The sequence below is a fragment of the Silurus meridionalis genome, chromosome 17, assembly GCF_014805685.1.
Source record: "Silurus meridionalis isolate SWU-2019-XX chromosome 17, ASM1480568v1, whole genome shotgun sequence".
In the NCBI taxonomy this organism is placed as follows: domain Eukaryota; kingdom Metazoa; phylum Chordata; class Actinopteri; order Siluriformes; family Siluridae; genus Silurus; species Silurus meridionalis.
In genome coordinates, this window is record NC_060900.1 from 5379065 (window position 1) to 5396787 (window position 17723).

A 17723-nucleotide genomic window follows, 5' to 3' on the forward strand; every position below is an offset into this window, starting at 1 on the left:
GAGAGGGAAATTGGTCATGTTGTTCTGTGAGTTAACAAAACACTAGACAAAAAATGGCTGTCTGTGAACTCATGTACCCATAACTCATGTGTCCCATAACATCTAAAAGAGTTTTTCCTTTCCACAGTCGCACAGGCTGCTCATCAGGGATAAATACTCATCGTTCACCTTAACTCCTAAATTCTGTGAAGCTGCTTTGAGACAATGTCTGTTGTGAATAGCGCTATAGAAATAAACTTGACTTGACTTGATATGTATGCAGCAAATAATATGTGCTGTGTCATTACGAGGCCGTATCTCTGGGATGATATATACAGGAGGTAAATGTGGCCGCTTTGGCCTAGCCAGACTTCTAGATACCTGTACCTGGTACTTTTCTTCATATTGCCAAGAATCATCTACTTTTACAAGAAGACACAAACATTTCAGGTGAAATCCAGAGACCCCCATCGGAAAACATGGAGGGCATCTAATTTACTTCCCATCAACTGCTTTCATACACTGCTAACTTTTATACCAGATTCATTTCTCAATTCTGATTGGTCAGAAAGCAGTGACATCTCTGTAAAGGTCTATTCAACATTAGGCTTGAACAGTTGTGTTGACTAAAACCTTAATCCTCATGCTAACATGTCAATGTTTCTATAGTAAACAGCTGTATTAATAAGGACATTCACATGATTAAAACCTAATAAAACAGAATTTAAAAAAACATTATTTGTATTTTTAATGTTTATTAACAAAACATATATTTGATATGGTGAGAGCTTTTTGTCTAATAGGAGCTTCAGAATGTAATGCAAAGAATTCATATACATCTTCCAGTCCAGTGATTATAACTTACATCAAAAAAGCACATTATGTTACGGTTGTTAAAATTGTTTTAGATTTGTTTAGATTCTGAAACAAAAGATTTCTAGAATCTAGATCTATTAACAGATGTTTAGACAGTTTGTCTAACTAGCACAGTACACATTCAGTTGCCATACATGATACTTATACTCTACTACCTAGCATTATTTAGCTCCCTGGTGTTATCTAGTGATCTTGATAGTAACGACTGATGGATCAGTTTGGAGAGATGTACATTAGGCAGTTAGTCATGACAATTCCAGAAGGTCTGCAGTGCTCGGGTTTCCCCTCTACTTTCTTCAGTGATTAGACGTTGTGACTTATAATGAATCATTGTCTCCTCTGGCTACTGGACGTATTCCAAGTAAACCCAAATGTACCTTGGTAAGGCCAGTTCCTGGCAGAGATACCGCTCTCTCAGGGCTGCACTCTCACGCAGAGCGGCCTGCGAGCCTGTATTGATTTCTTCCAGCTTCAGTCTGATGCTTAGACAGTGGTGAATCAATCCTCCGTCTCATATTACACAACATGAGCCTAATGGAACAAATTCTCTTGACAGTTCATTTTTTTTCACCTCCTCCAGAGCACATGTTCAACCTTGCTGTGATGCAGCACATATATTTCCCTCCCACCAGCCTGGCACACATTCCCAGACCAATGCATATATTTACCCTTGTTCAGCCTAACATATACACTATAACCAAAATATACATCATTTTTCAACAGCCTATAATATATTATCCAATGCAGTCAGTGCAATATGTTAACAGCTGTTCAAATCAGCATTTAAACGTATGTGCAGCATAAGTAATATACTGCATATATACTCCCCATCCAGCAATAAGCCATGTACATTCTACCTCCATAAAGATTTAGTCATTCTTCATTATGAAAAACAAATGGAAGCTTATGACCACAAGTTAGTGTCAGCAAAGTGCAGGCTGAGATATTTTCCTCCTGTCATGGAGTTTTCCTTTATGGTCTCTGACATTTTTTAAATCAAAAAAACAAAAACAAGAGGTTTTAAATGTCACATATGAGCTACACCTACCAGATAGACAGTGGTTCCACAGATTGAATGGGTAGATTCTGTCTGGCCTGCAGATAATTGCAATTAACATTACCGTACAGTCAGCTGGAATGTTCTCTTTCATGGAATGGCCTGCCCAGTCACCACATCTAAATCCTATTGAACTGCATTGGGATAAACTGGATCACACAGTCAAGTTTGGCAAGTTTTACAAGAGGCATGGCAAAGTATTTCAGCTGAATGTTTGGAAAAAACGAACTGTCCAGATACCAAGAGTGTGTAAAGCTGTCATGCTAAAGGGAGGATTTTTCAATGAAAATAAAGTTTAACATCTATACATTTATACATTTGTTTGGTCACGGTACATATTTATACTGTTAATTCATCTAGTTTTTTTTTTTTTTGCATATAATCAAAAGGAACATGCATATGCCTCTCAAAAGCAATAAATGTGTGGGTGTAGGTTTACAGACTCTTTTGCCTTTTCTTCATCCTCTTTGATGGTGAAGAAATGGTCTAAAGAACATTCGGTCCAAATTTGTGTCGAGTGCTTCCAGTGTTTTAGCACAACCATTGGGTCAATTTTGGGTCGAAACATGTGTCCAAATATGTGTCCAAAAAGACTTTGAACGCCCTTCTGATTTTCTGTGATTGCTCAACAAGTCTGAGTGCTTGGCCTCCTAAAAATGCTGATTGCATTTGTGAAAAGCCGAGTTACTTCTAAACTAAGTGTAGAATTTCACGTTGTATTTACATTTCATGTTTCTTTAATGCACGTGCATCAGAGCCAGTCTAATGCACCTTCATTAGTCTAATGCATACTCTAGCTTGGATATTTAGTTTTGTAGAGACCCTCTGGCCCCTGTAGAGTTTCACTCTGAAACGGAGTGGAATGTAATTCAATTAAATTACTGACATGCGATCACGTAAGTGTAACCTTAATATCAAGCGTGTGTGTGTGTGTGTGTGTGTGTGTGTAGTGCTTGAGCTGCGAGTATTCACTCAAAACTGCACATCAAAGCAAAGCTGTCAGGAATACAGGATTGGAGACGCATGTTATATCATACAGTTTGTTTCGTGATGCAATGAATGACATTTTGCACTAGGTCAGCGTTTTCTCGAAATCAACAGTTAGAAATAACGTGTGTGCTACTAGATTAAAAAGCAATACAACAGCAAAGCATGCTGGTAATACAAGAAATACCACAGCACTGGGGAATTCTTGAATCTGATTGGTCAGAAGGGGTTGATTTCATTTTAGATACAAGCTGCTTTGACAGTAGTTCCAATTGCAAAGTATACGTGTATTAGCTTTTCTAATACAATATTGTCTCTATAGTATGATATCATTTACAGAGACTTGTGCATTGAATGCTCCACAAAGGAAAAAATGTAAAACGTTGAAAATTTTATTTACATTTTTTAATGGAGTTTTCAACACTGTAACTCTAACAGCAACTATAAATTGATAAAAAAAAAAAAAAAGATAAATACATTTAAAAAAATATATAAATATATAAATAAATAAATATATATATATATATATATATATATATATATATATATATATATATATATATATATATATGGTCCTTTAATTGAAAGAATTTATGGCTAACTGAGAAAATAGAAAGAAAATAATCAGTAAATCAGCTGTACAAATTTTAAGTTTTTCTTTCTTAGAACAAATTGTAGGGTATTTCTGTTAAACCCAAATACTATGTAGTTGTATTTTGCATCTTCTTCAGTTTTACATTGGAGCTACAAGCCCGTGAAAGTCATAAAAGCATTTTATCTTGTTTTTTATTAGTATCTACAACTTGTGTGCCAAAATCAGCACTCACCAGTGTTAATCTCGTTGGAAGATTGCCAGTTTAAACCCAGATGATCGTGAGTTCATCTGAGGCCCGGCTTTCATCTGAATTGCCGTTGGTGTTGACTAAATTGGGTGTAAAGAATTGGGTGTCACTTTTGAAAAAAAAAGTCAGCCAGATTTAATATCAGAATGATTGACATGAATTGGCATGTATAATTGCATATAAAGAGTATAGTTTATTGATAGTTCTTGCATTAGGCGAACTGCACAGTCACATGTAACACTTCTTATTGAAAGAGTGCGCTCCGCTTTGTACTGCAGTATTGATTCCCACTTTCACATTCTTCTTTTTCTTCCTATAATGCCACTGGGCTTCCAGTAAATAAAACTTAAGACCTTCATTTCTCTTTCTCTCTTTGTGTGTGTGTTTGACAGAGGGTTTGGGGTCAGCAGTTTGTTCAACTCTAATCAGATTTCATTATCATGTTCTTTATTGACCTCCCTCCTTCTTATGCCTAAGTCATTCTCCCCTTCTCTTGTACTTATTTCCTTTCTTTTAGTCCCACCCCCTCCCTTTCTGCTCTCGCTTTAACTAACTTGCAGATGATTAACTTTTGTCATGGTTTTTCTTTTTTGCAGAAGAAACTGGTTTTGACATTCCACACCTCCACACCAGCAGCCTGTAAACACCTATGGAAATGTGGCGTCGAAAATCAGGCATTTTACAAGTGAGAGCACACACAAATACACACACCACACAGATACAGGCACAGGCACAGACAGACACAGGTGGCCCCATAATCTAAGCATAAGCAGAATCAAATTTCTGATGAAAGCTCTTTAATTAAGAAGCCATTGAGAGGAACAGAGAACATGCCTCACTGTGCACAACAGGAACGACCCTTAACATCGCAGCAGGGACCACACACACACACACACACACACACACACACACACACACACACACACACAATGCCTAGGCAAGTTTAAAATGTAAATGCAGAACTTTTCTATGTCATTTCAGTGAAACACACAGTATACCTGCTTTCTTATATTAGAGCTTTCAAAGTATCTCAGGTTAGTATGTTTTTTTTTATACTTTCACCCCCTTTTTGTGCAGATGTGCAAAATCTAGTCAGATCAAGACTGTATCCAGCAGCAATATATTTTTCAAAGGGACAAGATTTCGTTACAGGTAAAAATCTTAAGCCTCTTTAAAGCATTCAGTTAAATGGGAAAGTCTCAAAATGTATTTATTGTACATTGGCTTTGTTTCTAATTTGATCTGAATATACAGTAATATTAACAATGATATTGCATATAAGTAAATGACGTAAGGCTTGATTTGGCAGCGGCCGTGTTGCTAAAGAGGCGATTGAAGCCAGTTTGAAGATCCAGAGGGAACCTCCAGCTGTTCACAGGTCAGCGATTATACCTACTTCACCCCAAAAGAGTCACCATAAGCCATATGATTAATGTCTTTTGTGATTAAGTGACCTGATTTGATTGGAAATCAAATTGCAAACGATTTCCTTGAGACACATGGGCTATAAATCTGAGTTCATTCTGAACATGTGACATTCTGGTGTTGTTCGGTCTTATATATGATATAATAATAATATAAAAATAATATGAAAAGCCAATCGTGTGTAAATGCAGGCTGATGTAATATATACAAAATTGCAAATGCAGACAAACGCGATAGAGTTTATTCTAGCATTTTTGTTACACCAATTAGTGTTGTAGGGACGTTTTTTTTAACTCAGGAATCCTTGATAAGGAAAGAATCATGTAGGATCACATGTAATCACAAAGTCTATAGACTTTAAGCACCTTTTGATTTCATTCTTTTCTGTCCCATTTGTTTTAACTTCTCAAAAGAAAACTTGTGTCTGACCTAACCATTTTTCCCCCCTCTGTTGTCTGCTGCTCTGATTATTGTGCCACAGGTGCCAATTGGGTCAGAGCAGAAGTTTTACCTCACTCAGCCATAAGCACCTCATAATGAACATGGAGCCTCTGCTGCCAGCGCTCAGCTCAAACAGAGAATACAGGGAGGCCTCAGCTGATAGCGGTAATGCTCACACACACACACACACACACACAGACACACACACACACACACACACACACACACACACTGACACACATGCAGAGTGCTGACAGGTGGGAGATGCTCTGTTCTCAGGGGCTTAGTGGAAATTGAGCAGCTGAAGTTCTTTTCTCTGTGGAGAGTCCAATCAGAGGGTTAAAAATATGCACCTGATTATCTGAAGGGACAGAGAGGGTGTCAGCTCTGATTAATAGGGCCGTGTTCAGGCTTGCACGGTGTCTAAGGGTGCACTGGAGTTTTAAGATACATGCTAATTTAGAGCTGCTTGACCTGGCACACGTGGAAGCACACAGCAGAATCATCAGAGTTCACACTTTTTCTGAATGAGCACACGTGTTCCTGAACATAGCTCGAGTCTTCAGCTCGGTTTTTACTCTCAGGGTGCGGCAAAGTTGCCGAAACATGCACTGTAGAAGAATGTCTAATACGCAGAAACACAGGTGAACATACTATAACGAGAAATTAAATCAGATTTTTTTTTTTTAGTTGCAGAAGGATTTGAGTTGCAAGATAGCGACTAGAGTGTCAGATATTTCTTTACATTCTATAAATTTGGGCCAAAACCAAACATTGGGTGTGAAGCCACTATTCACTTTGCCCTTCAATGCCATTTGTTAACATTGTTGCTCCTGTTGTGTATAGTAATGTCCATTTATACCACAATGTTGTTGAGTTGTTGAATATTTTTAGTTTATTAATTCTATTAGTATGAATAATCATTTCCATAGCAATAACTTTTCAAGCACCTTTATAATGGACACTTGACTGATTTTAAATCTTTTTAAAATTTGGAAATTCATGCAAAAAATTTATATGAAGTAATTTATATGATGACGTTTTCTGTGAGGAAATATTTGTCTCCAGGTTCACCTGTTATGAGCAAAACTTGTTTCTATGGTGCAACTATAAATGGATAAAATGTAATGTTAATGTTAACATGCTGTGCCATAAGTGGGGAAAGAAGAAGCTAAGAGTATACACTAACACACACACGGAAACACATAGAGAAAAACACTTGTTATTATAGGACCATGGTGCTGTTTGAACTTTCATAGTACATCCTCAGTGCCTCCCAAGAATTTATGTCCCTTTACAAAATAGGCTGTTTAATCCAAGCTGCCTTTCAAAGACCTACCATGTCACTTTATTTGTGTATGTGTGTGAGTGTGAGAGAGAGAAAGGACACAGGGGGATGTCCTGGGATCTTAAGGCCTCTGCAGTGTGTGCAGCTTACTGGGCTTGATATATTAGATCATATTCGCTGCAGGCTGTTGCAACACAGATACCAGTGCAAAAGAATTGCTTCACATTGAGCCAGTTGAACATAAAACTGCCACTGCTGGCTTAATTTAGAGAGGAAGAACTGTATACTTTGGCAACATATAGTATAATAAAACAGCAAGGAAACCGAGCTCAACTGGATGCACTGAATCTTTTTTTTGTAGTAATAGAAAAAGAATGCATGCATCAGGACTCTAATTCTGTAATTAAGAATATAATTTGTAAACTAGTAAATGAATTCCATTAAAAAAAAGTGTCTTTGCTTTACCAAGACTTACATACATATTTTAGTATTAAATATATATTTGTTTAATCTTTTCCCTTAGAGGCTCACTTACCCCATCATCCCTTGCAACGCAAAATGCAGATAGATTGGTAAATATTTATTTTTGGTGTATTCTATTTCACCTCTCACTCCATTCCCACCCCCACAGTTTAAATCCTTTATGGTATATAGTTGGAAGTCATGTAGAAACTAAGACAAGTTTCTATTTAATACTTTTCTTCAGCAGTACATATGATGAATGAACGTCCTCGTCCCATTTGCTTCCGAATCCATCTTCTACATCTGCCCTGCTGAATAATGGCTCACGTCAGCTTATCTTGTTATGTATCTTCAATAAAATATTTGCAACTAATAATCTAATCATCTTAAATGGTATTTGCAGGAGACCTTTATAACTTTTGATAGCTGTATTTATAGGTTTTGACCCATTCTACCTCCATCTCCACAATTTGCTTTCCCCCTTTACTATGGCCTCTTACTGTCTGTGGGCATACACATGTCTTACAGCAATCCTTTGGAACGTTTCTCATCTCTGTAATCAGTCTCTGAGATTTGCACTGCCATGTGCCATGGATAATGTTGTAAAAATAGCCCATCCTGCATTTGGGATGAACCGGTCTCTAATGCCCCATCTACTGCTAACATCTCAGCAATTCAGTGGCAAGCAGGGGTCAGGCCAGTCACTCAGTAGAATGGGTGTGTGGGTGTATGTGTGTGAAAGTATATAATCACACTAAACCCAGTTGGAGTAGGGTTAGGGTTAGGAGTAGCCAGCATAACACATGACCAGAGTACAACAGAAACTTTCAGGGTTTAAAAGGATCAGAATGGAGCAGCAGTTAGAGAGGAACAAGAGAAGACTGAACTGCTCAGATAAGGTTCTAGAGAGAGGTGTGGGCGCTGGTAGGGAGCAAGACAAGTTTCTGGTGGACAGCATATACATGGGCAAAGATCAAGTTCTTGAAAGCTTGCTAGTTCACCATGAGGTTCTGGAGTCCTGTAATGAAGTGGGCAAGATTCAAGATGAGGTTTTGGATCGCAGTATGGGTTTTGTCAAGGTCTAAGCTATAATTCTGAAGGGTGGATTTGACAAAAACAAGTTTCAAGACAAGGGGGATGATGTGGATGTGGGCAAAGTTAAAGACAAGGTCCTGCATGGTGGCATGGAGGTGAACAAGGTTTTAAATTTTAGTTTGAATATGGACAAGGTTCAAGGCAATCCTATAGAGGGTGGCATGGAAATGGACAAAACTGAAAACAAGATCCTGGAAGGTGGCATGGAGGTGAACAATTTTCAAGTCAAGTTTCTTAAGGGAGGTGCCGAAGTGGACAATATTTTGGGGGGAGGTTTGGACAGGGACAAGTTTCAACACAAAGTTTCAGAGGGTTGCATGGATGTGGCCAAGTTTCAAGACAATGTTTTAAAATGTAGTGTGCATCTAAACACAGGTGAAGACAATTTTGTAAAGGAGAATATTGATGTGAAAGAGATACAGACTCTAGAAGAGGCTTTGAAAGGCAGTGTGGATGTAAATAAGAACAGTGTGGAATTGAGGAAGGCTCATGACACAGTCCTTGAGGAAAGTGTGGCTGTGGAGGAGGTTTTAAAAACCCAAGAGTGGATGGACACCTTGCGCTGCCAAGTGAAGATCACTACACGGTATAACCTGCAGCTGCGCATGGCCAATCACACAGGTCGGGATGTATATGTCAGGCTACTTGACCATGGGGAACGAATTGGCGGAAGTGGTAAGGAAGCATATTGCTCATTATTCAAATATTTTATATAGGATCCAAAAATGGATATCTCATGCAAGTTTGGAGGTTTGGACTGATGAATTTGAGAAGTTTCATTGGTTTCCCTGGTGCTTAGCACAGGTTTGATTATTCTCTCAGGCTTTAGACTTCATAAATGATAGCAAACAAGCAGAAGAATTACGCCAATGTCAACCTTTACTGAAAGCTGGCTGTGCAACATCTGTTCCTTTTTTTTACTGGCCCATGCACATCCTTGCAGAAAGTCGCCCACACACATTTGGTCTTTGTTGACTCTGGCTGTTGCCATGACACCAATCAGCGACAGACTGCTGACTCTCCTCCTCTTACTGGGGTTCAAATATGTGTATGTCTCTCTTGGTTTGTGTCGCCATGGTGACAGGTTCTCTTGTGTTCCGATCTTGCCTTGTGTGTAATGCAACATTGCAATAAGAATGACCCCATTTACTGGGATTTATATTACATTTGCTCTTTCAGCTCTATAATGCATAAGATGTACTAGAATTAAGTATGATTTTCTAATTATTGCTTGATTGTTATTATATACACAAAGCAGTATTTCTGCTATTTTTTTATTTTAGATGTTTGGATAATTTGAGTGTGTCAATTAGCAGTACTATTTACGTTCTATTTTCCACTATAGGGTGTTATAGACAACTAGATTGGAGTGGTGATGATGTCACTGATGACTTAGTCAGGAGACTTGTCTTAATCCACACTGGCCAGACAGCTGGGTCTATTTTTACACTGGAGTTACCCAAAAGTACAAGCTGAAGTACAAGCTAAAGCCCTGTTCTCTCGAACACTCACACAGTCTGCGGTTACATCTTTTAGATTCTCTTTCAGATAAAAATAATCGGACAAATTTTTATATGTACATGTGTACACTCAGTTTACACATAATTACTTTTGATATTTGTGATGAATTAATTGTTTTGTCATGTCATTTCATTATTGCTTTGCTTGACCAAGGACCCCCTTTCCTTTCTTTTGTCAGGTGCTCATCCATGTTCTAGTGACTACATAGCTTAGAGTACAGATTTGTCTCGGGTTTTGGTAGATTGTATAATAAAAGAAAGCATTCATCCCCATTACAGTAAATCCTTTTGATATTTTTTTGTGCTTCTATAGGCCTACTGACTTTGAAAGACTCGGTTCATTTGTTCCCACTGAAGCCATCCATGATGCCAGAAGAACCTGAGCTAGAGGAGACAGAGTTTTATGTCCAAGAGACAGGACCGGAAGAAACAGCTATTCCTGGCACTGAACTGGATGACGAGAGTTGCTTGCTGGAGATGGAGGAGGAGGATGAAGACGGGTCTCATGCCATCTCAGATACAGCATACAGCCCATGTACAAGTGTAATGCCCACACCAGTGGAGGAAACGCAGGGTGGTGTTGACTTCCTGTTCCAGAGCCCTGGTCGCTTGCTGAAGGAACTCCACGCTGATCCGGAAATGCAGGCGGAGCTTTGGGCTGAGCGGCAGCGAGAACTGACCGAAGAGGCCGTCTGTCAGTCACTGTGTAACCAATCAAGTGGCACGCCACAGATCCGGGTGTTCCTCCACAGCGCTGCCCGGCTCATAGCTGTCGTTTCGATTCTACTCCTTCTCCTACTGTTTCTCTTGCTGGTCTTGCTGGAGTCCGACTTGGATGTTTCCTTCCTACAGGACATCCGAGACACGCCAGAGTTCGAGCAGTTCCACTATGAGTACTATTGCCCACTGCGCCGCTGGCTCTGCTACAAATTCGAACTCCTGACAGAGCGTCTGTGGGGAGACTGACCCAAACCTCTAATGGTATATGGCTACAAGGCCCTCCATCAGCAGGGATGAACTTTTGGGACACAGGGAGGGGAATGGACTGATCAGGAAGGAAGGTTTGCTCTCATACATTGTGCTATTTTTTTTTTCAGGCTGGATTCACCCTCAACTGTAACTGTATGCAAAGCTATGTATATTAGAGGAACTGCAGATGCTGTCGAGGCAAGTTGCTGAGTTTTAGTGGTAGCGCTGAATGAATACAATAGATTCGTAGCAAAAAATGCAGCTAATCAGTGTGTATGAAGCTTCAGGATGAGATGCACCAACCCAATTCCTTCATTTTTCAATCCAATACTGATATCAGAGCTGTAACTCTCACCTTACAACTGATATTGCTGAGATTATAGTTTGAGATCTTGTCTAAACCCAGTAGATCTTGTCTAAACCCAGTAGAGTTTTACTGGTCATGATCGTGTACATATCTTTCTCCCACAGAGCTGTTAAATTCTCACAGCTGATTGGTCAGATCCCGTATACAGCAGCAGTAGTTCATCTGGTTCAAATAGGTTTCTGCAGTAACAAGTCATTTATTTACAAACACATTTGTGGCGGTTGTTCCAAGTGAAGGGTTAAAAATGGAGTGTAACAATTACTATGATGAGAAAATTAAGATTTAGTGAACATTTTTAGGAGTCTCCAGTGTAAGCTTGTTGTTTCAGTCAGAATTAAAGTGTCATCAAGGCTTGGCAGTTACATGACAAGCTTCATATTTTTACTTGCTCAATTCAAGAAAGCAAAATAAGCAGAAGCTAGTGAAGGAACGACTGTTTGTAGCTGCTATAACATAGTGATAACAGGAAGTGGCATGTTTCACAGATGCTGTATAGCATAAAAATGAAAATAAAAAAAATAATTTCGTTGTAAATTAAAAATTTTAATAATTGACTTGCTGTGGTATATGAGGAATAGGGATGTGCTGTTATTGGAAAATAAGAATCAGGAAGGTAATAATGGTATGTTCAAAGTCCAAGCACTGAGAGCACTGCATTGGTAGGTTCTGTAATATTTTTCAGGATGTTGTTTAAAGGATAAAAAACAGGAAATTCAAAGTTGATTTTGGAGGACTATTTAAATGGATTTGCTTGTTATTAATGATTAATCTCAGTTTAGTTTATTGGTGTCATGTGAAGGTTTTGAACAGAATGTTCTTGTTTTCCAAATGAAAGCTCTAACTGATATAGTCATGGCAACCAAGCTGGTCCTGTGCAGGCTTTGGATGTTATGTACAAATGGATTATAAAATTTCAAACATTTCCAGGTCAATATCAGTCTGATTCTGATAGTCAGTATTGGATCGGTGCATCTGTTGGAGCAGATGCATTAAATTCATCCCAGCATGGCAGTATCCTGTTATCTACTCATCTGATGTTCCATTGAAACCAGTAGCTACAAGTAAAAAAAAAAAAAAAACATATTAGGATGAATTAGCACATTTCATATGCATCAAGTTACAATTTTGTAGCAAACTCAGATAATCCTCATTGTGGATCTTTTCAGTTCTCTCTTTAATGTTACTGTAATAATCATCAGCTTTTGTTCATAGCGGAAATTTTGGCTCCTGAGACAAACCTTCCCTTCTTCGCTCCTTAAAGCTACAGCATTTTGACTCCTCTAAATATTTCATGTGTAGTAAGGACAAGAAAGCTGTACTAAAAATTTCGAATCTGTTTTTAAACATTTTATACGTTTTTATGTCAATCTTACTTTTACTGCAAAATTTTTCAGCAAAAAAAAACAAAAAACTAACATCTTATTTAAACATATTTAATCGGGCCGGGCAGTGGAAGAAAACGAAATATTTTTTACTGACAATTACATATCGCTGTGGATTTATTTCTTATAAAGAATAGCACAAGAAAAAAAAAAAGTCAGATTATGTGATGTCATGAGCAGATATTTTGCATGGTGAGGAATGAGAGGGTGTTTGTAAAAGGACAAATTATATATCAGGTTGCAAGAGGTCAACGCCAGAAAATATGCCTTTTAGGGTGTATGTAGGATGTTGAATCAGTTCTGAGATGGATCACAAAACATTATGCTTAAATCAGACTACCTACAGGGGTGGACAAATCATAGATTCTTTAGATTCGTTCACCAGGCAATTATACCTGATTAATAACAATTCATTTATAACTGCTTAGGCTGGAACATGGTGGCTGATATAAAGTAATTATATATTGCAAGCCAGTTTTTTCATTGCATATAATATTGACTCTCATCTAACAAAGTGTGAAATTTAACACATCATATTTACAACCTTGACAAAGTCAGTAATTAAAAAATGTCAAATATCACTTGCCATGCCATCTGAGTGAGCGAGATGGAATTGCATTTTTCTTTCCAGTCAGTTTACAGCAACACTACCCAAACAGAGCTCATGTATGTGGAAGAGGGTCAATTTGGTCCTATTGTGCTACTCTGATGCACTTCATGTGTCTCATATGAAGCATCCGTTGGCTGGGTTTGTACCTTACTTGTACCTTGATTCATTAAATATAAAAGCTACGAACCATCAGACTGGCTGACATGCAAAACATCTTAGCAAGTGGAAATACCTTGAATCTAATCAACTATGTTTTTTTTTTTTAATAAGATTACAATAAACTGAATATAAGATTTTTAAGCCAGTTTTTAGTCGTTTTGGTATTAAAATGTTTTTTTGGTAATTTTTAGAAATCATCCATATGAAGTAAAAAAGAATGATCTAATAATGGGTTTAATATTTTATGGTTTATTTCTTTCATATAACAAGAAAATGCTAGACAAACTGGACTACTGTAAGATGTTTTTACTTGCTGAGAATATTTTTGCAGTCAGGGATTCGACACGTGCTATTGTGCTTCATATTACACGTAGACATACAAGCTGCACATCAAATATAATTCTAAAGAAAAGAATAGAGGCTTTTATTTAAATACAATAAATAACCCAAATAGTCCAGACCTAAAATATGCTTGTTCTGGCTTTCCTGGGAAATGATTTGTCCACTCCTGCAATATGTCTCTCCCATCCATGCTGAGTAAACACCCTGTCTTAAACACTCAATCCATTTTGCTCTAGAAGTCAGGAGTAGAATATTTCAGTAGGTCTGAAAAAAAGAAAAAAAAAAAAAAAGGAAAAAAAAATATTCAAAAACACCTTTATTTAAAGAGGTATGGAAATCGAGGAGAAGGTAACACAAGGGCTAAAAGACGTAAAGGCGAGGTCATACTGCGATCACCCTTGATCACACGTATACGAGACGTGTAACGGCGTTCTCAGGACCGCACGAGACTTACTTAAGGATCTGCATCCAGCCTAGTGTATTCTTTACTGCAGCGAACATGAACATACTCACTCATACACGTAGAGTCATAATAAGTATCTTATTCATTGCTATGTCATTTACAGCTCATCTGTGTTGTGGATATGCTATTAATGTACATACAAATGCATTGAGCATTAACCGGATCACTTCATATTTATTGTGATTGTAAATGTATAAATGATCGGTTCTCCAGCATAAATTACTGTGACCATAGATGATCATTTGTTTTCATGAGACGTGCGTGCATTTGAGAATCTTTTCGTTTTGCTAGTTGTGTATTGCTGTAGAGTGGACCGCATGCTCATGTCTGTAAATACTGTAAAAAAGAAAAAACAGAAAAAAAAACACCATAATCATTGAACGAGAACTTGTGCATGCCATTTGTACGTGATCTTGTCATTGCTCATGTTGCAAGCTTTTGGGCTTTGGGTTCGAACTCGGATCAGATTCACTCTGATCACAGATGTTTGTAAGATATAAGGATCTTCAGATCACATGATGCTAGTCTCATTGTTTTTTTTGTTTTGGATAACCTAAAGTGATTTGAGAAGGTAATGCATCCCATTGTTTTGGGTTCGTTCATGATCTAATGATTGCTGCTCTTCATTCTTGTATAATGAAAAGAAAAAAAAAATCACAATAAATAAAAAACAGTAGCAGTAGAAATGTAGGCAGTAAATTTTAGACTTGTGCTTTTGTGTGTTACCTCATGAACACTGAAACTAGATAACATAGGGCTCGAGGTTATTCTGTAGCTAAAACACTCATTCCATTTAGGGGTGGACAAATCATAAATTCATTAGTGAACCCATTGAGAAAATCCTCTCCAGACCTGCCTTAGGAATCTGACAAAGCTAAAATATGTGGGCAGTGCAGTGTATGTAGCGAGCTAGTTTGCTAGTTGTGTACATTAATAGAGACAAAAAGAAATGTTAAAGGTGGTTTAATATCTTGTACATAATCCTTTATATAATGTAGTGCATTTTGTTTGCGACCTCAACAATGAAGTCAGCGTGTCATTAGCCAATGTTTCTGCCAATACTCTTGTGTTCTCCCCATGCTAGCTTTTTCAATTTCTGTAAACCATAAGGTGTTGCAATAGCTGGAGGGTTATTTGACAACATTACACAGACCTTGCTGCTGTTGTTGCCAAAACACCTTTGTTTTCAACATGTTGTGCATTCTGAGTTGCTTTTTCGTGCTCATTGAGGTTGTAATGTGTTGTTCTTTGAACAGCCATCGAATGGTTATTTGAGCTACTTCTAAGTGGATGTTTTCCCTCAGCACTATTCCACGTCAACTCAGAAGACTGATGTTCTAAGAGATAGGAAGCTGTCAGTTTCTGAAACACAACCACTGAGATCACAAATGTCGCTCATTTTGCTTGATGTGCAAAAATGAACTGAATTAAGGCACCATGCTGCCATATGGATGATTCAACAATTCAATGAATGAGTATGTAATGCATTATTATTAAAGCTACTCATGAGTTCATATACAGTTTTCTATTGTAAGGATCGATAAAGTATAGGGTTCACTGGTCAACTACACCTTAATAAAGACCTCCTGGTTGATATGTCCACCCCTTCCATAAGTCCAAATTCACATTCCATATTCACAAAGTTCTATCTAGTGGAAAAAAATACACTTTTTTTTTTTAATAACGAAGGCTTTATGACAGCAAATACAAAATTGGTTAAAAAGCTTTTTGTAGTGTAGACAAAGATGTTTCAGTCAGTCATATTATAACCAATGAAAATGAGTGAACTGCACTCTATGGACAAAAGTTTGGGGACACCTGAGAATAAGATTCATATGTACTTCATGAACATCCCATTCCACATTAAGTCCAAATTTGCTCTTATAATAACCTTCACTCCTCTTGGAAGATGTTCCACTAGTTGATTTGTGCACATTAACCTACAAGGCAGGAACTGATGTAGGTGAGATGAGGAGGCTTGAGGTGCAGTCAGCATTTCAATTTATCACAAAGGTGTTCAGTAGGGTTGATGTCAGAATTCCTTAGTGGGCCATTCAAGATCTTTCATTCCAAAATGTATCTAAGCCATATGTTCATGGAGCTGGAGCTGCACAGGGGCATTGTCTTGTCTGCTTGAGCAGGTTTGGGTCATATGGTGCCCTAATACTTTTGTCTATATAGTGTATAAACAAACATGCGCCACACATAATTTGTATTAGTATTATTTGGCTCATGGCCCACATACAGATTATTGTATAAATAATTAGGGTTTGGGGGTATTGTCCTGCTTCTAGATGGATTTTACTGAGATTATTAAAAATGATAATATGACCAAAATCTTACCCATATGGCTACAAGATATTTTGCTAGTAGGCACCTGAGGCCTAAACACAACTTTTTTTTAACAATGTTTTCCAAATATATAGATATGGAAGCTAGATATGAAATACACTGCTTATTTGAAATGAATAGGATGCATTAAGGATAATAATTTGTAGAAGATGAATGTAGGTTGCATATAGCTAGATGTATCATTCCATATTATCGTTTCACACCATATTCATCTGTTTAAAAATTCTAAAATATTTAAATATTCACAACTTTTAACTTGTTGTGTAAAGTGAACTCGTAAGTCACAAACCGAACATTTCATTTGTTTAAAAATTCGATGGGAATTTGCTAAAAGTTGAAGTAAACGGCTGATTCATTTTGGTTTCTCAAACTTTTTTAAATGCTTAAAAATGCACAATTCAGTGTCCCAAACTGCTATTCATTGACATTTTATTCTTTTGTTTTTGTTGTGTCACTGTTATAATGATGCAGGTCGAACAAATAGACTTGCAAGTGAAGCAACACCTTTCCCTTATGAATATTTATGAATCACACAGTGTGATCAATGAAAATATGCAACTTTGGAAAACATCTTTACTGTGTTGGTATATGCAAATTAGGTTATATTTATGTTTGTTTGTTTTAGCAAAAGTTGTTTTACCCTGATTTGCAAGATGTGTTGAAAAGACAAAGTTTTTATTTTTCTTTGCATGGCTAACAAAACTCTTTGACATGTTTTTAGTTTGGTCTTTTATTTGGTCAGTTCTACAAATGCAACTCTGGGAATATAAGATATAAAAAAAAAGCCCAGTTTGTGGAACACTGGGACTCCAAGCCTTATGAAGTTTGTAATGTCAATTGTTTCTATGTTCATTTACGGATTGTTTTATATGTTAGAATTGCCACAATAAAATTCCCAAATTGAAGCATTACACTGTTTTATTGCTTGCTTAATAGGTATCCCTGTTATACCACAGATGTCCACCCTAAACATTCTGGAATGACATTTGTGTTTAATTGGTCTCTTTAAATAGATGCCAGTTGTTTTAAATGGTAGCTTGCTTACTCACAACTAGCTTATGAGTAACTTGAACATTTGACAGTTAATTTCTCACAACCTAGCTAATG

General features: G+C 37.4%; 2 protein-coding genes across 3 annotated transcripts in view; both read left to right on the plus strand.

The window, feature by feature from the left end:
* The window catches only part of frmd3 (FERM domain containing 3), a 44417-nt gene extending 26893 nt beyond the window's left edge, over positions 1 to 17524 (plus strand). The window contains exons 10-14 of one of the 2 annotated variants that reach the window (XM_046871432.1): positions 4338 to 4426; positions 4819 to 4893; positions 5051 to 5119; positions 5648 to 5772; positions 10286 to 17524. In XM_046871432.1, the coding sequence (XP_046727388.1) occupies positions 4338 to 4426; positions 4819 to 4893; positions 5051 to 5119; positions 5648 to 5772; positions 10286 to 10938 (1011 nt within the window). In that variant the 3' untranslated portion in view covers positions 10939 to 17524. The remainder of the gene's footprint in view (positions 1 to 4337; positions 4427 to 4818; positions 4894 to 5050; positions 5120 to 5647; positions 5773 to 10285) is intronic. The other variant, XM_046871434.1, reaches the window with a different exon arrangement.
* Positions 8005 to 10277, plus strand: LOC124399996. Its single transcript, XM_046871435.1, has one exon. The coding sequence runs from the start codon at positions 8542 to 8544 to the stop codon at positions 9166 to 9168; it is 627 nt and encodes a 208-aa protein (XP_046727391.1). The 5' UTR covers positions 8005 to 8541; the 3' UTR covers positions 9169 to 10277.
* Positions 17525 to 17723: the final 199 nt, after the last annotated feature.

Bases quoted from the DNA above. Each gene is read 5' to 3' on its own strand.
- LOC124399996 (XM_046871435.1), top strand. From the start codon at position 8,542: ATGGAGGTGAACAAGGTTTTAAATTTTAGTTTGAATATGGACAAGGTT.